This window comes from Trachurus japonicus, chromosome 4 (assembly GCF_045865225.1).
Source record: "Trachurus japonicus isolate A0001 chromosome 4, Traja_1.0".
In the NCBI taxonomy this organism is placed as follows: domain Eukaryota; kingdom Metazoa; phylum Chordata; class Actinopteri; order Carangiformes; family Carangidae; genus Trachurus; species Trachurus japonicus.
In genome coordinates this window covers 26945163-26969628 of record NC_140910.1, presented here as the reverse complement: position 1 = coordinate 26969628, position 24466 = coordinate 26945163, and the positions used below count along the sequence as shown (strand labels likewise).

General features: G+C 42.4%; 2 protein-coding genes across 6 annotated transcripts in view; one reads left to right on the top strand and one right to left on the bottom strand.

Moving 5' to 3' along the window:
* Positions 1–615, bottom strand: part of pik3ca (phosphatidylinositol-4,5-bisphosphate 3-kinase, catalytic subunit alpha) — a 29569-nt gene extending 28954 nt beyond the window's left edge. For 2 of the 4 annotated variants that reach the window (XM_085775030.1, XM_085775033.1), the window contains exon 1: positions 486–615. The gene's annotated coding sequence lies outside the window, so the exon portion shown is untranslated. The remainder of the gene's footprint in view (positions 1–485) is intronic. The other 2 variants (XM_085775031.1, XM_085775032.1) reach the window with 2 other exon arrangements.
* Positions 616–2460: 1845 nt separating this feature from the next.
* On the top strand, positions 2461–17023 carry zmat3 (zinc finger, matrin-type 3). 2 transcript variants are annotated; one of them, XM_085775028.1, is made up of 6 exons: positions 2461–2890; positions 9629–10356; positions 11107–11247; positions 11720–11886; positions 12019–12122; positions 15769–17023. In XM_085775028.1, exons 1-6 carry the CDS (start codon positions 2773–2775, stop codon positions 15975–15977), a joined length of 1467 nt encoding a protein of 488 aa, XP_085631154.1. In that variant the 5' UTR covers positions 2461–2772; the 3' UTR covers positions 15978–17023. The 2 variants fall into 2 exon arrangements, with proteins under 2 accessions (XP_085631154.1, XP_085631153.1); XM_085775027.1 differs by having other exon boundaries at positions 2512–2890; positions 12016–12122.
* Positions 17024–24466: the final 7443 nt, after the last annotated feature.

Here is a 24466-nt window from a genome sequence, read left to right as displayed (position 1 = left end):
TAAAACATAGAGAGAGTGGAAACTCTTAATGACTGAGACAGCATTATACACAAAAACACACATGACACAGAGTGACAGTCCAGTCCAGCTGTGTCAGTGCCCAGTGGTTCAGCAGCTGGTTAACAGCTGGTTGACTAACCAACACTGACTGTTTGGGGGATGACAGCACAACAAGAGATGACAGCTACACAACAGTATCGATGAGTTGATCTGTTTACATAGATATGTAAGGATGAAATAAATAACTGAGATTAACCAGACCCAAACCACGTCATCACAAACATTTATTTATTATTTCGACTAAATGTCCACTAACGGTTTGAGGATGGGTAACGGTTAACGGTCGCTAGCTCAGAAGCTAGCGGCTAACTCCCAGCCTGTCATCCCTCCCCTGTCATGTTTGGATAATGTATAATTAATAAACAACAAAAGATATTTGTTCAATAAAAAGGCGAGCTGAAATATATTAAATGTATCATACTAACCTACTCTTTAGAGTTGGCGTCAACCTTGCAACCTTGCGTTGTGAGGAGGATGCTGGTCCCCGAAAACCTCCAGCAGCAGCCTCTCCCCCAGTTAGCCGTAGCTAACCGTTAGTTAGCCTAGCCTAGCCCGCTGCTGCTGCTGCTGCTGCTGCTGCTGCTGCCCACCACCGCCGCTCCGGCTCCCAGCGGCCGGTCGGTGGCTCCCGGCGCCGGGGAAAGCAGAGGCAGCACTGCGGGGTGTTAGTATCCGCCTCTCCTCTGTCTAAGCCAGACAGATATCAGTCACCGTGACACTGTCTGTCTGTCAGCAGTCCGCACCGACAACAACAAATCCTCGTGTGTAGTTAGAGAGGTAAATAAAGGCAGGCAGCAGGCAGTCCCCGCATGTGAGAAGAAGCTGCTGCTGCTGCTGCTGGTGAGGTGGAGGTGGAGGACTGGACTGGAGTTGTCTTGATGCGACAATGCAGCCACGCTGTCTGTCTGTCTGTCTGTCTGGGGCCCTCCTCCCTTCCTCTCTCTCACACACTCTCACACACCCACCCACACAGTGTGAAACTGTGGTTGATTTATTATTATATAGCCCTGTCATATTAGTGGTTCAACACGCCGCCTTAACACATACAGTAGGCTACAGAAGGAAGCTGAGCTCACATACTGTAGTAGTAGCCTATATAGTACACCCATAATTACATGGCTGCAAGTAAATGCGTCAGTGTTTGTGGGTGCAACTTGTTTTATTTTCATGCTCATAATTTTATTAGATAAGATAAGATAAGACTATGTTGATCACCAGGGAGGAAAATTCACACTTTACACAACACAAACACTACACAAAGGTTACAGAAAATACAATAAAATAAATAAATAATTATTATAATTCATGATTTGATTCACAGACACACAAAAATAATAATCTGATTTATACAGTCTGACAATAGGCCATTAAAAGACCCCCACAGTTGGCAGCAAAAGGTAGCCTACAGTGGCCCTTCACAAAACACAACATTTCAGGACATGGGGGTTAGAGTTTATTCTTCACTGGATGTGTACAGGTGAGTTGGTGTTTCACTATTTCTTGTTTGACTGTGTTGACATGTCAATGTATATGCAGAATGTGTTAGTTAGTATCAAGAATCACACCATACAAAGGTGCTTTGTTAAAATATGTGCTTATAATTTCTTTGCTATATATTGTTTCTTGTCAGACTCAATGTAAAGTTTGTGCAAAGGCTGAGAGAGTGCTCACAATAGAAACAGGAAGTGACAGTGAAGTGTGTCATCAGGGACATGGGTTGTTGTGGTCACTTACCAACATGAAGTGTTGCTGCACCTTTTTCGTAATCAGAAATGCTTTGACATAAAATTTGCTTTAGTGACTAGTTTAGCCTAGTTTTTTTTTTTTTTTTTTACCATCAAGGCCACTGTACTGACTGTTATTATTATACACTATTGTTTCTTATCCAGATAGTGTGTGAAAGCATAAAATTGATAAAACAATCAGTTATAGTAATACAGCCTTAAAATTACATCTATGGAAATGTAAAATATGCATTCATATGGGTTATAAGACATAAAAACAAATACTATATTACAACTAGCTATTTTAATTGTATTATTTTCATAAGGGCGTACTGGTATTATTATCATCATTATCATCATCATTATTATTATTTTTATTATCATCAGCCTATCATCATCATCATCATCATCATCATCATCATAGACCCACCTGTTTCAGGGGCTATAAATTCAGTAGCTTTTCTATTTTGTCCTCTTTTTTCTCTCTCCATCAACACAGTCATTTCAGCATCAGACCGTCACCGGCTGTTTTCCCAGATGATTTCAGACTCAGAAATAGCCGGCTGATCTGAGTGTACCACAGAGGTGTAACATATTTGTACAATGTGTCATGATTGCCACCCATGCAAATCAGCAGCGGTGGCATCGGAAATGGACTGTACCAAGAGGGAGGCGAGGAGGAGGGGTGGCGGCGGCGCTGGAGTGACCTCGGCCAGTGTGTTTCTCCTTCGAAATAAAATCCCCCCCAGAGGTGACAACATCTGTACGAAGATCTGACCGAGAAAACACACACCGAAATGTCTATTAATTGTGATTTATTGTCTTATTAGCGGCTCGGCTCTGTGGCGATCACCCCTCCGCTGGAAGCCGCCGCCGCCGTGTGTGTGAGAGCGAGTGGTACGGACTTTCTCATCATCCCCGCTAGTCGGCCGCCTGCTGGGTTTTCAGGAGAGAAGGAGAAGTTGGCGAAGGGATGTGACTGACTGCGATGATGCAGCTGAAGACCGGGGATGCCGCGTACTACCACAGCGCTGAATACTGCAGAAATTACACCTCGCCGCCTGTCAGCTACGGTGACAGCAGCCATTACCTCGCCCGGCTGCCAGGTAAGGAGAGGCTTTTTCCCCTCTGACCGCCCAGCAGTCTTGTATCTATGCGTCTAATGTGCAGAGATGGAGAGGAAAAAAAAAAAAAAACCCATCAGGAGAGACATTTATGGTAGGAAGGTGGATGCTGAAACCGGTTGCTCCGGTGCTGATGCTGTCCTTCTCATCATAATGTCATGCACCACACCAGCCATCATCATCCTGCTGCTCATCCTATATGGATAAGAGGAGAGAGCATGGATGCTGCTATGCAAAAAAAAAAATCTGAGATACTCTAATGGTTTCTCTTCTTTGCACTGTAGGAGAAGCTCTGTATCTCATCATGCTTCAGGGTAAGACAGAGCTCATGTCTCCTCTGTCATTTGAAACAGCTACATAGCCTCAATGCAATGTCCACTCTCTCCTCAAGTCAAGTGGTCAAACTGAGGAAATAGAAATTGAATCAGTGTGTGCACAGCTGATGGTGACATGTAGCAGTTACACAATACAGTAGCTGGACCCTGTGTGTTTGTGTGTGTGTGTCTCTCTGTGTCTTCATTGCACCTGCACAGTCGCTGCCAAAATGGGCTTCTCCTGATGGGTTTCAGGCACTTGAGGCCACTGTGATTGATCGATGCACCTGCCCTGGTCATTAAATCTCAACATCTATCATTATCAAGTGGAGCAGTGGATAGAAGTAATGGTAATTATGTGGATATTAAATGTACTATAAAAGCATATGTCCTGCTGAGATGGGATACCAACAATGACTTATTTTCATTCCTTATGAATGATCTAAGTCATTTATTAACACAAGATATTTTAGTTTAGCTTCTCAAATGTGACTGTCTGTGTGTCAAAATGCCAGTAGCAGTTGAAATACCTCTGCAATTTTTAGCATTCACCAAAATAAATCACATTTTTTACAAAAATGTTTTGCCTCAATGGGGAATTTTAAGGTGATATTTTGGACTTTTAACTTATTATTATAAGTCCTACAAGTCATGTAGCTTTTCAGATGTGTTTGTTGTCTATATATAAGGAGACATAATCAGTATAGCAGTTTAATGCATATAGGCTACTCTCACATTATGTTAATTATTAAAGTTGAGCCCATGGTCAAGGGCATGCAGCTCCATTACCATGAATTAGAGCACAGTCTTTTACTCGATACTGTAACGATACGGGACGTAAATTGCAGAGGACAGTAAGACGCATTGAGTCTGTGCTGCTCTGTGCGCTCGCTCGTCCACTGCCCAGTGAAGCAGATGGAATAAGTGCAGGAGGCATGTGCTTCTCATTGCTCTATAATTGATGTGACACAACAAAGTACGGCAAGAGAAACTCTAGAGAAAAAGAACACTTGGCCTATTTAGAGATTCTCAGTGGAGGCCATGGGATTATCAGGCTCCAGGACAGAAGTTTTGCTGTGGCTTAGTTTGAAACCCAGGAACTTTTGAGTCAAGGTAAAAATAAAAAAAATCTGACGTGAATTTGACATTTTATTTCCCACCAACTGAGTCTGAGACGACAATATTTCACTGATAATATTATGACGAACGCTGCTCTTGTTGTCAGTCTATACAGATCATTTGGTGCCTTGCGCTTCAGCAACGTGACAGAAGCCTTTGTCATATTTGACTTGCAGAGTCGACGACTGTGACAGCAGCAAAAAAAAAAGAAAGATGCAAAGCGGTTGTTTGTTGACGTTGCAGCAGGTCCACAGCAGCTGCTGAATGTGTGTCTATGTGTGCTGCATCTCTGTAGACCGAAGAAGACTTTGTGGGCCTGGATCTGGGTCTGTTGGAGACGTAGAGGAGGAGGAGGCTGACCTTGGCCTATCTATCTATTCTCTCAGTGAAAGCTCACAGTAAAGTTATGAAGAAGGTATAGGCCTAAGTGTCCCAAAATGAGAATGCAAAAACAGGCATGTCTGGTTTTCTGACACCTCTGTCCTTGCATGTCCAAAAAGGAATTTAAATCAAGGTTTGAAATTTAGAGAAACCAAAAAATCTGGCTGGAAAAGAAGGTGATGTTTGCTCTCTTACTTTGTCACCTGTGGGCCGACACTAATCCAGTTATGAACCATCGCTGCAAGAAATAGAAAATGCAAATAGGCTTTAAATAACCCCCAAAAAGAAAAGTAAATGTGATCAAAAGCGCATTTTAATTATCCCATTTCCTCCAGAACCAATCAATCACTGCTCACAATGCACATATCTTGAAATGTAGTTATAGTCGGTCTCAAATAAGTGTGTTTGTGTGATTCATTCGCTCCTTTATCTCTTACACTGCTTTCACAGAAGGAGGAATTAATTGAACTGAAAATGTCAGCAAGCACAAGGAGTCATTGGCAAAAAGAGAAGCTGTTTGATTTTTTTTTTAGTTCAAAAACAGATTTACTGCAATGGTTTCAACACGTGACCATGTTTTCAGAGTTTACTCTAATGACAGAGTCTTTTCAAATGTGGGGCTTCTAGTCGGAGTTATAGGATCTAAATAAAAGGGTCTGAATGGGATATGAATAAAAAATGAAGCTTATAATGAACTCAACATTCAAAGTAAATGTGTGACACTTGCAAATGCATGGAAATGTACCTCTTTTCAAAAGAATATGCTGCAGAATGAGAATGTATTGATCACCATTGTGCCAAAAAAACAATATAGTTCGGTTTTTCTGCACAGTAATGTCAACATAATCCAGCGTTATTTTCCACATGAGTATCACAAAAAGAAGAGATCAGGAAAGTAAATAGGCATAATCTGCAGCTTATTCTATGTGATATATAATGAATGCATGTGTAGTTAAACAGTTAAACAGTTGTGTGTATAGCTGCACAGTGTGGTGTTCCTCTGAGCTGCTTAATGGATCATGTCAAGTAGAAAGGGGTCGGCGGTCCTGCAGTGAGGTCTCCAGACTGCTGTGCAGGCTGTTGCAGGCCAGGACCAAAAGGTTCCTCCTGAGGCTGCTGGCAGAGAGAGATGGACGATGTGCAGCATGTGGAGCTTTAAAAGTGATTGTCGAGGAGTGAGGGAATGACGAGGCAGCTAAAAAAGGAGAACAATGAAAATTTGAAGCGCAGACTTATTGAAAATATCTTGAAAATGGCTCGATTTTCTTTTCAGCTTTTCGCCTCTACAGTATCTCCGTCATCACTGTGGTGTCTCTGTTTTGCATTTCCACACAGATCAGAAGTGTGTCCTGAAGTGCGGGCGTCTTTTTTATTTGGATTTCCTGTTGACGAAGCTCAAGCATCTGTTCGAGTTGCTGTTTTTTTTGTTTGTTTTTTTGTCCACTTAGCACTGACTCAGTCCCTCGTTTTATTACAAATAAATAAATGCAGCTCCTCTCAAAAAGAGACTTGAGAGAGAACAGCAGCTGAAAGCTCTCATGAGCAGGGTATGTAAAAACACATAAAGTCTGTTAGCAGTGAAATTTATATCCGTTTAAATGGAAATAGTCAGGTTATGACTTAACTATACTATAAAGGCAGCACGCACGCGCACACACGCACACACACACACACACACACACACACACACACACACACACCCCTCCACTCTGCTGCTGACTCTGTGACAGGCTCATCTTGCAGTTGACAGGACTGTAGTAAGGTCAGGGCCTTGTCCAGCATACCTTTCTGCTGAGGTCAGCCCGGCCAGGTGACAGACAGACAGACAGACAGGCAGCCAGACACACACACACACACACACACACACACACCGGACAGACAGAGTGACAGAGAGCAGCAGTCGGAAACACAAACACCCCCGGGTGTTATTTTGGGTCCATGAATCATTCCCATTGGGCGTCCGATTGGATTCCAGATGAAAGCTTCCACCACAGTGAGTTTTGACACAGCTGTTGGCCTGCTACTGACCTGACAATATACGTGGTTATACACACAGACACACACACACACACACACACACACACACACACACACACACACACACACACACACACACACAAAGACACACACAGAGAAAGACACAATAACACGAAATGGAGCATTAGAGTGGCACTAATACTAAATACATAGAAATGAGCAGAACACCATTCCCGATATCGCACTCACACTTTCTGTTTTTCTTATGCACGCACACACACACACACACACACACACACACACACACACACACACACACACACACATGCTATTTCAGCCCATTGGAGCAGTCACACTTAAGGACTGTGATCTCTTCTGATCAGAGGGGGCTTGAGGATTTTATTGTCGCTGTCTCCGTTTGTGTGCGCACACATGCATGTGTATGCGATGTCCCGCATGCATGACTGCTGGCGCTGCAGGCTCAGCCTAATCTTCCTGATGCCCACTGGAGTGTGAACCTCCTCTGTCCGAGAATGTGTTTCCATTCGCCTGCCGTCTCTTTACATTCGGCGGCCGCCTCGGGGCTCCCAAGAAGTAAAATGTCTTCTCTCTTAGTGTCACTGCACATTGGTCATTGGGTTTTTGCAGTTTTAGACCATCAGGGTTTTTTAGTTTTCAGGGGTTCCTTCACCCATGATTTCAACATTTACTTCAATCTGCAGCATCATTGACAGTCCTTTGTGTTTATTATGTGATGTTAGGGTGCCTACAGTACACTCTTGTGCAGGATGTGACCAGTCTCCTGCAGATTACATCCATATGTTCAGCTGCTGCCCATTTGGAAGGACGCTTTCAATACAGTTTCAGAAATAATTGGTGCACAGATTGAAATTCTCCTGCTGCTTTATTTGGGATTTCTCCATCTACACTACAATTGACTAAAATGGAAAAAACGATGTACTCGCCTTTGTCACTCTCTGTTGGCGAGACATTTCATTTTGCTCCGATGGGAATCCTTGACGCCTCCCGCCCACGCTCTCTGGATTCAAGCCGTTTTGAACTGTGTAAAAAGAAAAACTGTAAAATTGGAAAAAGTTGAAATTCTCTGTGGACACTCTTCTTCTTCTCCTCCATTGATGCATGTTTTCACAACGTCTAGTGTGTGGTAGCACTTTCACCAAGCTGGATGAACGGCTGAAAAGAGTATATTTGATCTCGTTGTAGCTAAACTTAAAATGTTATCATTGTGTTGCTGTTATCTTATAACTTATAATATTATGTGTATATTGTTTTGGGGTGTATATTCTATATCTTTGCTGAATTATTTGCCCACGCAATAACTCTGTAAAAGTTATAAAGAAAGGACAGAATCCCAGTTTCTTGGGAAACACATTTACAGATTCGACTGGACTTAAGTGTAACGATAAGGAACATGGTCCTGGTTTCTAGATGCAGCACGATTGTTCTTCGATTTGTGTTTTGATGCAGACCCAGGTCATGATGCCTGAAGAAATTTTCATGGAAGTCCATCCAGTAGTTTTGGAGACATGGTTGGCGGTGCTAGATGAAAAAAACCAAAGGGCACTACAGTCAATTCTCTGTGGACAATAAAAGTCCTCACACATTTTTTTGGCAAACCAACCAAAGGGATGTTGAGATACTGAATTTCCGTCTGGACCAAAATGGTGAACCAACCCACTGACTTTGCCATTCTTAGTGTTTTCTGTTACTGCATATAGGCTACATGCTTTGATATTTTAATGTACGGTGGCCCTGAGAGTTCAACACACTGCAGCTTGAGAAAACATAGGCTACTGTATGCAAACACACAAACATGATTTAACTTCACAAAAAAACGCAGATTTAACAAGACACGCAGCACAAAAAACCAAACAACAGAAGAAGTGACGGACCTGGCAAACGACTAATGCAAAGCTAACTGTGCTGAATCATGTGATATTGACGTTATAGTAAACCAAACAAACCAACACAACCGACACATAGACATCTTCTGAACTTCCAAAGCTGGGTCCGTCCCTGTTTTGTGTCCTGAGAAACACTTTTGTTGTGTTGTGAGTATTTGCAGTGTTTTGTGTTTGTAAGTGATTGTTTTTTGAGCTCTCAGGGCCACCGTACTAGCTTCATTTAATACAGGGATTCCCAAACTGTGGTGCGTAAACTGCTGCTAGGGGGTGCGTGACATGAAAAGGGTAATGGTGACGCTATGGTGTTATGTTTTTATTAATAATGAAATAACTCAGACATTACTGTATATTAAATTAGGTTTTCACAGTGTAAATAGAAAAACTCAAGAAAATAATTTGTTAACCTGAATTAAAGGGATACTTCACCCAAAATCAATAATTCAGCAATTTTCTACTCACCGAGAACCGAGAACTTTCGGAGTCATCAAAACGCTTTAGGAGTTCCAGGGGGGGTCCAGCTGGCAACACATTTTCATATAATGGCGGCGGATAGAGCTCACTTTTGAATCGTCCAAAACATGTGGCAGTTTCAGGACACTTGGGTCAGTACGGACGAGCAGTATGGAGGTATTTGGATGTTTCATAGTGTGTGTTTTGGACGATTCAAAAGTGAACACTATCCACCGCCATATCTGTTGCCACCCGGACTTTGCTAGCCGGATGTTGCCAGCGTTTTGATGACTCCAAAAGTTCTTCAAACCTTTCCTTGGCATGACGGTGAGTAGAAAATTGGTGAATTATCAATTTTGGGTGAAGTATCCCTTTAAAAACGTTTTAATAAATCATTTTGATTAAAAAAAAGTGTACCCAAAATGCAATTTTTAAAAAATGTGTTGGGCACTGGGGGTGCGTCAGCTTATGAAGTAAAAGTGGGTGCATGGCCTAAAAAGTTTAATATGTGGTCACCACTGAGCTAATATCTTCATAACATCTGATGTGCACAGGTCCAGAGAACATGTTGAAGCCTCCTCTGAGCCTCTTCAGTCACCCCCAGCAGCCTTTCCAGCACATGGACTCTCTGCACCAGCTGGGACCCCCACCCATGGCGCCTGTGCAGCCCCTCGGCCCCCCACCCATCGCCCCCGCTCAGGCTCTCGGACCCCCGACTATGGCTCCGACCCAAACCCTCGGACCCCCTACCCACACGTTGAGGCCTCCCCACATCACTCCGCCACACAGCTTGGGCCCCCCCCCACCGATGGGACCCCCGCCGATGCCACACACCTTGGGCCCCCCCCCACCCGTAGATCACACACAAGCAATAGTGCCTCCAAACATGGACCTCACACAGCCACTGGGGCCTCCACCTCTGAACCCTGCACAAGCGCTGGTGCCCCCGCCCGTGGTGGTGGCGCCCGGAGCTGCCCACCGGTTCCCCCTGCCCCCCCACAGCCCCCTGTCGTCCCCTCCCCCCGCCCCGGGCCCAGACCCCTCACAGTTGCCCCCACGGCTCCCAGGACCGGCCCTCATCCTCCCCCCGGGGCACCACCCTGCTCAGGCGGCGGCGGCGGGCGGCGAGCAGCCCCCCCCCCAGGACGGGGGCCGGTCTCCGCTGGGGGGGGAGGGGGAGCAGGAGGACTCGCTGGGGCTGGAGGAACTGTGTAAACCGCTGTACTGTAAACTCTGCAACGTTACCCTCAACTCTGCCCAGCAGGCACAGGCTCACTACCAGGTCAGAAGAAACATTCACATTCATCACGTGAATAATATTAAAGGGATAGTTCAACATTTTTGAATTCGCCTATTGCCATAATCCCTATAGTTATAACAGTAGGTTCATTACCTTTAATTGTCGGTGCATGTTGTTTTGAGATCTGCAGGGTGGAGACGCGAGCTGCTCAGTGAACACAGTGGAGGTGAACGGTACAGGTCCCCTGTCCCTCATCAAACTCATCAAATTCACAATCCAACAACTCCAAAACGCTCTGGTGGACAAGTTGTGACCTGCACATTCACCACGCTGTGAGATAATCATGTATTATTATGAGACAGAGTTGTTTTAGAGGCAAATGCAGCCGGAACTACATCCCAGACACGGCAAAAGCACAAGTAGTTCCGTAGATTTGCTTCATGTGTCTTGATGTTACATACATGATTATCTCATAGCGTGGTGAATGTGCAGGTCACAACTTGTCCACCAGAGCATTTTGGAGTTGTTGGATTGTGTATTTGATGAGTTTGATGAGGGACAGGGGACCTGTACCGTTCACCTCCACTGTGTTCAGTGAGCAGCTCACGTCTCTGCCCCGCCGATCTCAAAACAACATGCACCGATAATTAAAGGTAACGAACCTACTGCTATGACTATAGGGATTATGGCGATAGGAGAATTTGCCAAAATGTTGATCTATCCCTTTCAGCTACTGCACGTTCATAAACACATAAACACATGAATCCATCTTCCCCTTATCTCTCTGTGCAGGGGAAGAACCACAGTAAAAAGCTGAGAAACTTCTACGCCGGCAGTCAACAGCCACCAGCCATACGGATCCCAGAGGTCCTCGACGTGGCTGGACAGACGGCCCTGAGCTCAGGATCCAGCGACAGTGACGCAGGCAGACAGGTCAGGGCTCCAACAACCAGCCTATACCTGAATGTTACAGCTTTGTTGTTTTAGGAGGTGGGCGTACTGCTGCTGCTGAAGAGGCCAGTCTGTTGATAAGAGCAGGTCGTTTCCCCTCCCAGGAGGAGGTGGCGGGGAACGGGAACTGCACAGTCACTCTGTGGAAACTCTGGAAACTCGTCTCACACTCACTGAACGATTTACCGTCTTCTCAGTTGGCACGATTGAATTTACCGAATAATTTAAAGATGTAAAATGAGAGGAAACAGGACCGGCGAGTGTCTGTCGCACTGATAATCTGACCATTTTGGGAGATTTCACTCCTGAATCAATAACTTTCCTCTGTGTTTGTTTTCCCACTTGAAAAGGAGAAGAAATTGTCGCTAAACGTTCCTTTCTTCTCTTTCTCAGTGTTTACTCCCTGACGCCTCTTCACCACAAACACTGCATTGCTTTGTCCATGTGTCAGCAGGCGCTGTATAAGGGGGCGACCCGGGTCATCCTGGCCACAGAGAACGACTATTGTAAGCTGTGCGACGCCTCCTTCAGTTCACCGGCGGTCGCTCAGGCCCACTACCAGGGCAAGAACCACGCCAAGAAGCTGCGGCTCGCCGAGGCCCAGCAGAACTCCATTAACATGTAGGTTTCTGTCTGCCCGCTTGCTGCAGCCTCCCTCTCCACCACTTCAGACATCATGTTTCACCCTGATGTTGTTATCTATACGATAATTAAAACACTTTGGACCATACTTAAGTGGTGTTTTCTCAGCAGGGAAGGCAGCAACGACGCAGCCCCAAGGAGAAACAGGAAAGACGGCAGCGAGTACAGACTGGTGAAAAACCGCCGCAGCCCACAGCTACCTGCCTCCATGCCAGGTAAACACACCACAAATCACACTCAAATTACAAGTCAATGTTTAATTTGGAGACATAGATCATTAGTAGGGGTGAGGGGGAAGAAATCAATACAGCATAGTATTGTTATATTTTATGTGAACACCATTTATCGATCTTTTATATTTTATGTAAATTGCAAATACAAATTCTAAGATTGTCGTCCCAGAATACATGAATTACTATTTATGTCTTTGTAGGACAATCCCATTTTGCAAAAATAAAAATGATTTAAGTGATGATGAGATTGATGAACTGCATCTTATATGACAAAAAAGTCTGCAGTGTTTGCAGTGGCAAAAAGGAGATAATGTGTTCACATGTTTTTGCATGAACGCAAAATGTTTAATAGTAGCAATAATATTGTATCATGACTAAAAGGGATCGTTCAACATTTTGGCAAATTGGCCCATTGCCATAATCCCTATAGTTTAAGGAGTAGGTTCGTTACTTTTAATTGTCAGTGCAAGCTATTTTTAGAACGGCGGAGCAGAGCTGCGAGCTGCTCAGAGCTACGCTACGGAGGCTAATGGGATTTCTTGGTTTCCCTCATCAAACTTATCAAATACACAATCCAACAACTCCAAAACGCTCTGGTGGACAAGTTGTGACCTGCACATTCACCACGCTATGAGATAATAACAGAACGTTACGAGAGTTGTTTTAGAGGTAAATGCAGAGACTGTTTGCCGAAAAACTGTCCCCGACATGAACGCGCATCAGCGGTTTTGCATGAAATTTGCCTCTAAAACAACTCAGTCTCGTAATGTTTCGTTATTATCTCATAGTGTGGTGAATGTGCAGGTCACAACTTGTCCACCAGAGTGTTTTGGAGTTGTTGGATTGTGTATTTGATGAGTTTGATGAGGGAAACTAAGAAATCCCATGAACCTCCGTCGTAGCTCTGAGCAGCTCGCGGCTCTGCTCCGCCGTTCTAAAAATAGCTTGCACTGACAATTAAAGGTAACAAACCTACTGCTAAGACTATAGGGATTATGGCAATGGGCCAATTTGCCAAAATGTTAAACTATCCCTTTAAGTATTATGGTAATATTGCATCGTGGGGCCTCAAACTTGTCAGAGACGCACCTGAAAAACCCTCAGTTGAGCTGTTAATGTCAATTTTTTTTTTTTCTTTTTTAAAAAGGCAAAACTATAAATAACAACAACTATAAAAAACAGCAACATGAGGATTTCTATTTGCAAACACACACAATAACCCGGTAGTGACTTCACTTGTGCAGCTTTGTTAACTGAGCATTAATAACTGTGTCACTCCTGCCGGCCATATTCACATAATGATATCAGTTACAGTTAGACAGACGTGCTTCCTTCAACACAGTCAGCAGGCGACTCTCCCTCTGTCACTGTTGGCGCTGCTTGTTTCTTTTGGATCATCCTCAGAGAAGACAATAATGCTGAGTCGCTTCCTCTGCTGCACCACCAGGCCTCACTAAAAAACCTGTGCAGCAACGTTATTTCACCGTCAGAAATCTGATGTTATCCATAATCATTAATCCATAATATGAATGAAAAAGTCACTTTACTGACTCAGCTTCTTTATTATTATTATTATAACCTTTATTTAACCAGGTTTGTCCCATTGAGATCCAAGATCTCTTTTGCAAGAGAGACCTGGCCAAGAATGACAGCAGAGTTTCAACACATAGTCACATTAATTAAAAAACATAAAACAAACAAACAAAACAAAAAACAAAATTGAATTAAAAAAAAAAAAAAAAGTTAAAATAATTTACAAGATTAGTCAAACATTTGCACTCAATTAAAACATTTGCACTCCTGAAGCCTGGATGTGATGGAATTTATCATGGACTTGAATACATTCAGAGATATCAGACTTTGGAGTTTGAGCTCTGACTGCAAACTGTTCCATGTACTCGGAGCAGAGAATCTAAAAGCTTTCTTCCCCATTTCTGTTCTCACCTTAGGAACAGTAAAATGACAAAAGTCCTGAGAGCGGAGACTGTAGGCCCTGTTAGCCAAGATTAGAAGGGATGATAAATAAGATGGAATCATCTCAAGAATGGCCTTGTAAATCAGCACATACCAATGGCCGAGCCTGCGCACATGTAAAGATGGCCAATTTACTTTACTGTACAAGACACAATGATGAGTTAGAGCTCCATAGTTTGTAATAAACCTAAGAGCACCATGATACACACTATCCAACATGTGGAGGCATTGAACGGAGGCATTCATATATAACACATCACCGTAATCAATAATCGGAAGAAAGGTCGACTCCACCAAAGCTTCTCTTTGCTGTATAAACATATGACATTGCAGAAAATGAGAAACTATATTATGAATATTGGATTTTTCTCACATAAAGCACCATCATGTGATTTTATGTTTTGATTTCTGACTCATCATCATTAATCTCCGGTGACGCTGTGAGAAACTCACCCAGATTTGCACCGCTGTGTCACTGACGGCACACATGCAGCTTGTGTGTGTGTGTGTGTGTGTGTGTGTGTGTGTGACGTCAGACTTCGTGCTTGCGTCAAACCCTCTCTCACTGGATGTGTGTGTCTCTTTCTGTCTCTTTGATCAGACTAAAACACATGGGCACCTCAGCTCAGCATAAAACAGGATAAATCATACAGCAGAGCCAGCTCCCTCTTTCTCATCCCCTCTCTCTCTCTCTCACACACACACACACACACACACACACACACACACACACACACGTTCTGCTGATTTAATCAGTTTTCTTGATGGACAAACCCCAGAATAGCTGCACTCTCTCTCCTGCGGTAGCGGTCTCGCTGTCGTTTTATCTCGCTCCTTATCTCCTTCTTGTTTTTCTGGCATATTAACGCACACACACACACACACACACATGCACGTATGAACAACTATTTTTCACCTGGTTGCAATGAAGTGATGCTGATCTGTATTCAAAATCACTTGTGAGGATGTATCAGCGTGTGTGTGTGTGTGTGTGTGTGTGTGTGTGTGTGTGTGTTTGTGTGTGTGTGTGTGTTTAAATTTGGCTTTACTAAACTGACTTTGATTTGAAATTGTGTAACTCTTCTTGTTTTAAAGGGATAGTTCAACATTTTGGCAAATTGGCCCATTGCCATAATCCCATGTTGTTAAGAATAGATTCGTAACCTTTAATTGTCGGTGCAAGTTATTTTTAGAACGGCGGAGCAGAGCCGTGAGCTGCTCAGAGCTTAGGAGTAGGTTTTGCATGAATTTGCCTCTAAAACTCTGTCTGGTAATGTTCTGTTATTATCTCATAGCATGGTGAATGTGCAGGTCACAACTTGTCCACCAGAGCGTTTTGGAGTTGTTGGATTGTGTATTTGATGAGTTTGATGAGGGAAACCAAGAAATCCCGTTAGCCTCCGTAGCGTAGCTCTGAGCAGCTTGCGGCTCTGCTCCGCCGTTCTAAAAATAGCTTGCTACGACAATTAAAGGTAACGAACCCACTGCCAAGACTATAGGGATTATGGCAATGGGACAATTTGCCAAAATGTTGAACCATCCCTTTAATTTTTAACCTAGTTTGACAGAGCTAATCTTAGATTTAAGTGACATCTTGTCAAATCAGCCTCTGTTATATGTGACTGTGTCCTAATCGTCTCTGTCCCCCTGTCAGGGCCGTACTACAACCCCAGACCGAGGCAGCGCATCCCCAGGGACTTGGCCATGTGTGTGACTCCCAGTGGGCAGTTCTACTGCTCCATGTGCAACTGTGGAGCCGAGCAGGAGACGGACTTCAGGCAGCACCTGGAGAGCAAGCAGCACAAAGCTAAAGTGTCGGAGCTGAGATACCGCCACGAGATGGAGAACCTGGGCTACAGCTAAAGGACACGTGAGGAGGAGGAGGAGGAGGAGGAGGAGGAGAGAGGAGAGAGAGGGGTGAGAGAACCAGTGGGACAGAAAAAAAGTTGTGGAGCCAAAACGAGACCAAAGTGCAGGAGGGAAGTATAGCGCCCTGTGTCCGAGGGACATATTTAGTGAAGGGATTAGCCCAGCTGGCCCTCGAGATATTATTGCAATTCATTTGATATAAGGATCAAAAGCTTGACCTAATCCTAGCCATAACCGGATTCAGATCTATTTGATGTTGGCAGGACTTTTATTTTGAAAGTCAAACCCTAGAAATAAACCTCTGCAAAAAGAAAAAAAGGTGGATTTTTTAAAATATACAACTTTCAAGATGGTTTTTTTTTAAATCACTGGGAAAAAACAAAGAGAGAGGTCATGACTTTGACTCACAGGCTTTTCTCAGACTGCTCCTGCAGGGCTTTGAGTGGGCTGCATCCTGACATGACACAGGTAGATAGATACAAATGAATTGCAGGTAAATCTTGAGCTTGTTCAGTTCAGGCTGCATGGAAAAGAAAGAGATGAGGTGATGCTAAACGTGGAGCAGGCTTAGAGGCAAACACTTAGGGTCAGGAGGACAAGTCTCCTCCTCGCTGGGAAAAACAAACCATCAGTGAGGACTTCAAAGTTTGAGACTTGCTGTGTGCGAACCAGCCCTGTTTACCGACCACAAGGAGCAAAATCCACCATCATCTTTCTAAACTTATACCTACAGGTGATAAAATCCAAAGTAATATTTGCTAATTGATAATAAAAACAAACAAAAGCACAATGAACACCATGTGGTAGAGACAGTGTTACAGTACGTGAACCTGTTGAGCCTTAGCCGACCTCTTACTGGTCCTGTTGGTGTGTATCAGGCAAAAAAAAAAAAAAAAAGGCTAAGCCCTGCTGGCTGTAGCCTTGTTCGTGCCTTCAGTGGGAACGAGGCTAAAGAGTAAGCTTCGGCTATAGCCATTTGGCAATATAGTAGAAACCAATCAGCGGTATTGATTGGGTTTTTCTATATTCTGTGTCATCTTCAAATCCACATAAATCTAATGTAGATATCCTCAAATGATTATTACCATTATAGATGTAAATATAATATATTATAATATAATATAATATACATGAATACTGTTGACTCTTTTGGTTAATGTTAGCCTAGATTATATTGTAAATACTCATCATCTATTTAATAATTATCAGGAATCTTGTTACAAAGTGTGCACTGACTGAATGTCGAGCTCTCGGACTCATACGTATGTTTGTTTGTGCGTGGATTTTAACCCGTATAGGCCCCCCCCCCTCCTCCATAATACTATATACACCACCCGTGTGTGGTGGTGCCTTCGTCCAGTGGTGAAGTAACTGACCCGTCTGTTTTAGTTAGAAGCTGCTCATCTCGTCTCATCATCATCATCATGTTCTGACTGTGCAGAGAGGAGGAGGACCACGTTGCCAAGGGAAGATCAAGCGACCACTTTTACCAAAAAACACAAAACAAAACAAAAATCTTTAAAGGGAAAGAAGAGATGCTGCAGCACGCTGGAAACTCAGAGTGATACGTGCAGCCGAGAAAAAGCATTCAGCTCCACACTTTTCTATTTCTAATTAGCTTGCAAATTGCTAATGAAAGTGCACAGAGCTTGTGGATGTTTCTGGTTGTAAAAGGGAGACATATCGTTTAATTTAAAACCCCAATCGAGTTCGATTCCCAGAGGGAGTTGTAACCAGGTTTTTACTGCAGTGGAGTTTTCTGTTCCTCTTTTTTTTGGAGGAGGATGATGCAGGTCCAGCTGTTTTCCAGCGTTTAGCCCTCACGTCCTTACGTAATAATTTGAATCAAATTACAAAGATTTTTTGTCTCTGTTGTTATTATTTGAGTTTCTGTTCCAGGTCAGTGGTGCTGAGCTGAACACACGGTGCAGTCACGACACGAGGCATCTGAAGTTACACAGTCATAACACACTTTGCACTGCGCCTTTAACTCGACTGCGTTCAGAGATGATAGGATTAAAAAACAACAACTATTTGTTCACTTTGTCTTTTAAATAGTGATTTATAGATTGATAAAAATGCAAAGCCTCCAAAAAATCGACTTATGTAGTGGTAAAAAGTATTTTCATCTCAGATGCCAACATGTTTCTTTTTACAATATACAAGAATAGAGTAGATTCCTGTTTCTTTAAATGTGCTTGTCTAGCACACACACAAACAGACACACACACACACACACACACACACAAACACACTCCCACGTAATTCAATCAGTCAAAGGGTCTGATCGGGTCACATAATTAGATGTGCTATAAAGTGAAAGGAAAGCAGCATCCAGGCTTTTCTCTGTGCCCAGTTTGTTTGGCTGTGGGGAGAGGCAGCTGTTTACATCCTAGATTTGTCTCCAGAGCACAAACACATACACACACACACACACACACACACACACACCTGATCACACATACACACATGCACACAGACGAGGACACTCAGGAGAATAGCACTGTGAGGACAAAGTACTGTGGTGTTCAGGGATTTAAATACGAGAGGCAGAGGCAAACAAAACCTTGAAAATAATAAATAAAATAAATAAATAAATGAAAAAAAGGCCAGGCGGCTGTTTCATTAGTGGTTTACTCCACTCAGAACAAAGAGCAGCTGATGAAAGCAGAGCTGTAACCAAAGCTGTGGGTGAGACACGCAGCTCGTGGAGGGAGAGAGTCTTCACATTAAGACTCAGCCGCAGTCGGTTTTAAAAGCTCTCCCCCCTCCTCCTCCTCCTCCTCCTCCTCCTCTTCTTCCTCTTCCTCCACCACCTCCTAGAAATAACAGGCTTTGTCTTACATGAAAGCGCTGGTAGCATAACCTTTTATTATGTTGACAGGCTCCTGGATTTATAACGAGAGAGTCACACTCCAGCAGCGCCGACAACGCCGGCTGGCTGACGAACACCTTCGGCAAAAAGTGCATGAAATAATAAAAACCTGCAGAGGGGGAAGCGAGTGGAGGAAATGAGGAGATTGTAGGAAATGAACTGGCTCCCACAGACTTGGCCTGGACAGTATTTGAGATAGTGAAAGTGTAGTGAAGGAAGGAAGCAGACAGCAGTCAGGGTGTTTGGACCCTAACCCCCTTTACTAAATGTGGCGCCCGCCAGTTACAGTGTGTGGACGTGAGTTATGAGCAGCTCAACCAAAGATTGATATTTCTTACATCTGGTTAAGCTGTGCAGCCGCCGCCACTGGGCCCCAGACACCGTACATGTGCTTATGAGACATTTATTTTAGTGGCTGGTGTTATTGCACTGAGCCTAATGGGCACTTGGTGGAGGTGACAGGTTACATACACTATTTATAAAGAAAGGGAGCTGGGGGATCAATAGGGGCCCCGGGGGCTTAAGTTAATGTGGTTCTGCACAGGCTCTGAATCCCATACACAAATGTAACATATAAAAATGTAAAAACAATCTATATACTGTATATATATATAAAAGTTGAAACAACATAACTGTAGACATATATTATGTAAATAACATATCCGTCCCAAAGCCTGTTCATGTAAAGAGATAATATATAAATATCCCATAATTGAATATATATATATAATAAAAACATAGAAGCATATCAAATTTTTACATGTATGTTATTGCTTTTTTAAATTAACTTGCATAATTTGAATATATACTGTTAACATCTAGGTTTGCATCATGTTATAAAGTATTCATAGATATTTTAATGAATGCACATGGACAAATTTTACTATGGATATTTCATATACTGTAGTATTATGTGCAGAGGATGTATGTACATATGTGATAATAATATATCCTCTTATAGATTACATATATGGCAACATGATTTTATATTACATTTCTGTATGGGAAGGTTTGAAATGATCCAAGATGATTTCAAAGGGGAAGAGGAAAGTGGCGATTTAATGGCATTTTAAACAAGATGAATTAATTCGATTTAAAAACAACATCAATCCCAACAGGGTGTAATTGAAAAAAACAAAAAACAAAACCTAAATAACAAAGTAAATGCAATTTGTAGCTTACAAAACTAGTTGTGGGTGGAGGTTGTTGTTGCTCTGAAACAACATAGTTTACATCTAAATATGTCCACAACCAGTAAAAACCACTGTGGTAAATAAAACGGCATCTAGATGAACATACTGACGGTAATTGTAAACAGTTTTATTTAATATTTTTGGCCTTTTTATTTGCTCTGAAATTGAAACAAAAAGAGAGAAGCATTTATTTATTGTTCTGATATTTATGTTGAAACAGACCCGAGGTCAGTGCTTCTGTTTGTTTTCATCTAACTGTGTTTTTCCTGTTCATTGGTTGGTAACTATAATAATATACTGATAACTATTGGGCTCACTGTTATGAACCAGCGCTGGTGTGTGAATGCTGATGAGCTGCAGCACCATGACTCATGAGCTTCGTTATAAGTGTTACATATTGCACCGTATCAGTTGTATCTGGTTTATTTTGTGCATGTCGTGCTTAATCACTTGAACCGAGACGTTTCTATTCTGTCGAGAGAAGAGAAAACATTTGATTTTTGTTTCTATGACTGGTTGAATCTGCTAAAGGGGCGTCGGGAAGAATCACTGGTTTTTGCACTGAATATTAAAAAAAAAGAAAAGATAGACAATGTTTATAGAGAAGATTGTGCGACCATATGTTGTGTGGTTTGCTTCTGTTGTCTTTGTTTGCCATGTTTACACAGTGGGAGAAGCTGAAGCCGTTCTGGACGTGAATCATGTTTGTAATTCTGTGTAGTTTTTTTTTTTTACCCATGAGGAGTTGCACTGTTGGACTAATCGGACCGGGGTAGATGGGCCGACATAAAACACAGCTGATCTGGGGTCAGTTTCACAAAGTCAGACTTCAGATCTAAGTCTGAATAACCATTTCTGTTGCACACACCAGTTTAATCCTTGTTGGTTGCGAAGGAGGAAGAAGTTCAATGTAACTGTAGCTGTAGAGGAGTGTAATGGAAAAACACTTTCAGACACTACTTTTCATGATGCATTGTGGGATATTACAATACTACAAGACACTACAAGCTCAAATTCAAGTTTCAAGCTTTGTCTATTTGTCATATACATTAAAAAGTACAATGTACTATCAGTGCAATGAAATGCATTCTGCCCTGGCTCTCTCTCAGCCCTTAAAACATATAAATAGTGCAATAAAAACCAATAGCAACAGAAATAACATATGATACAAAACAATAGCAATATACAGTAAAAAGCCTCAATAAATAAATAGTCCACAGCTACCACAATCATACTGCTACTGTTGTAGCTTTTAAATCTGGTTGAATTCGTAAACCAGATTAAATTCTGGTTTAACTTGAAAATTCTGTTGCATGAAACAATTAGTTTGAAATGAAGACAGATTGAATCTTTGCCTCGCTTTTAAACTCACTATCTCCAGCTCACGCTGATGTTTTTGGGTCAAAAAAACAAAACAAAACAAACAAACTAAAGACTGAAACGTTTTTGTGAAACTGGCACCAGACGATGGAAGTTATCAAACGATGTAATGTCAGTGTCAGTGTAGCTACATTGGTTTCTAATGTGGCTCATTCACATATATGATGGTTGTGTGTAGGGGGTGGGGGGTCAGTTTGTCTCACATAAAGGCCCCATGTATCCTGGTCCGCAGACTGAGTCAATCTTGACAGATTTTAGGACCCCTCCCCCTGCTCCCCCCCCCCCAACTATACCACCACCACCACCTCATATACACATACATATACAGTATATAAACTCCTGTACTCTGTGAAAACCTCAGCACACTTCCAGTGCCTCTGAACAACGTTGCCAATACACCACTGACTGACTGACTGACTGACTGACTGACTGACTGACTGGATGGATGACTGATGTAATGAGGCTGTGGTGTGTGTGTGTGCGTGTGTGTGTTTTCTGACAGATGAATAAACGTGCAGATGATATAAATAACTGATACGAGTCCATGATTATTACAGTAAACGTGTGTGTAATGTGTGTGTGTGTGTGTGTGTGCGCTCTCCTCCACAGCTCCGGGGGAAATCAGCGTCTTGCTATATCTGAAGCTCTTATTGGCTCACAGGGAGGAGGCTCTTCTCTCTCTCTGTCTCTGTCTCTGTCTCCGTCTCTGTAGCCTAGTTTTTCACAGCGCTGATAACCAGGATTTACTCATTAGTCGTGTTATTACTTCTGCCATGAAAAGCTGTTCCTGTGCCGCCGGTAGTTTTCTTTGTCTGTCAGACAGATATCGCACAAATCTCCTGAACAGATTGTCTGAAATGAGCTGCACTGGCCTCAGGGTGACGTTATTAATTTTTTTTTTTAGTGATGGTCCACAATGTTGGATTCCTGCCTGTTTTTTTTGTTTTTTTTCTACATTTCTAGATATGAAATCAGTGCTCAAACTGGGTCAGGACGCTGCAGTATGGAGCGGCGGTGCATTAGATGTCTGTTATTACTTTAACGAATGCATAACAAGCAGTTTTTCCTATTAAATAAAACTATAGATCTCTGCTCTCCCTTCCAAAATCTGTTTTTTTCCTCCTTGATATGAATAATTTATCAAACGTCATGTCCTCAAAATGCATCAGGTGTCATTTCTGCTGGTTTTGAAGACACCACCTTTATTTAATATTCAGTTTCAGACCCTAAAAAAACCCTCAATGACTTAGTAGTTTTTCTGCACTTACATAGTCAGCAGTCGTGCATGCAGCTCAACCACGACTCACAATAATTCTGCGTCTGTCACTGCGGTTCACAAAGGGCTCGGTGAGCATTCGCTTCAAACAGACAGCTGAAGGAGGATGATTGACAGCTCCATCCCTCACTCAGACATCAATACGAACACTTCCTGTAGAGCAGATTGAACAAACACACCACTGGGCTGTCATCTCTCTTTGGTTCTGATCTGTTACACACTCCAGCATAGGAAGCGGCGTCTGAACACAATCTAAGGCCAGAAATAGGCCGTGCAGTTGATTAACCACACGGGAGAAAGTTGTCAGACTGAACACACCTTGCTATGAGGAGCAACATAAACTAAAATCACTGTTAATTCAGACATTAAAGGTCATTTACTGATATCAATGGCATTTCCTGTACTAAGACCCTCAAGGTGAAATCATTTAACATTTCTAAATCTATTCAGGGTGTGCATTATGTGTGAAATAGATTATACAGCTCTAACAATAGGTCTAAACACAACATGGAGGAATGTGGATGGTACTGGTGTGGCTGCAGTCGTCTAATCCAGTGGTTCTAAAACTTTTTTTTATTTTTTTTTACATCAAGGACTCCTAAATTGACACAAATTAGACCATGGACGCCAATTGGACAACATTTTGAAACCAACACTAGAAATACACAAATAATTGTTCTGAGACTGAACAACGTTACTTTCTTAGTAAATTCACATTCAACTTAGGGTAAATGGCCTGAATTTTTGGAAAGAATTTAGAGAAATTTCTGGGGAAAAGAGGTAAAATATCTCCCAAAAAAAAGTTTAAAAATTCTATTATTATTATTATTATTTTATTTTTTTTTTACAAAATATCTAGGAAAAATGGTTAAGATTTCTCAAAAAAGAAAATTCTAGAAAAAGTGGTTAAAAAAAAAAAAAAAAAGTATGTTTAACCCTCAAAGACCCCTAGGGGTCCCCAGACCTCACTTTGAGAACCACTGGCCTAATCAAGCTTCAAAATCATCCCCAGTTTTAGATTTTTGGTTTTAAAAAAGTGGGGCGAAGGCGTCTCTGTGGTACAAAACAAAAATCATCCCAGATTTACAATTAATATTTGCTCCATGCCGAGAGGATTTCAGAAAGCTGTAGCTGTAGAACGGCCCACTGACTCTTAAACAGAGGTGACAACTTAAAGGGGAAACTATGCAAGTCTGGTCGCTTTTCCTCTGTTTTACTAACCCTCCTCTCGGCCATGTGCATTTGTTTACTGCGAAGCCAGCGAGAAATCAACCAAAAGAGTGGGAAATAAAGTTATATATCATATATACAATGTTACTATAGTCTTATCTATTATGGGGTTACGGGGTGCGTTTGTGTCGCGGTGCCACAGAGATGAGAGCTGGGACACCGGGTCGGAGGCTCTGATCTTACAAGGTTGGTTTTTAGCCAAGAGACGCTACTGGAGGTGGAAGGCAGAGAGCCTCCATTCTCCCTGGAACTAGTTACACGTCATTTACGTATTTAACCAGGACTATTACTGCAAAGCTGTTTAATTAAGGTAATTAAGCATAGTTAAGCTACAAATCCTGCATAGTTCCTCTTTAAAGATGAGGACAAACTTTCCACCTCGGTATGACTGAGCTAAATAGTTAATATTTCCAACATGAATCTTGTCAGGACTCATCGGAAGAAGAAGAAGAATCTGTGAGTTGTTTTCTTGTGCTTTTATTGATTTATATACTTGGACTTCTTTGGAGCACAATACTAAACTTTGTCC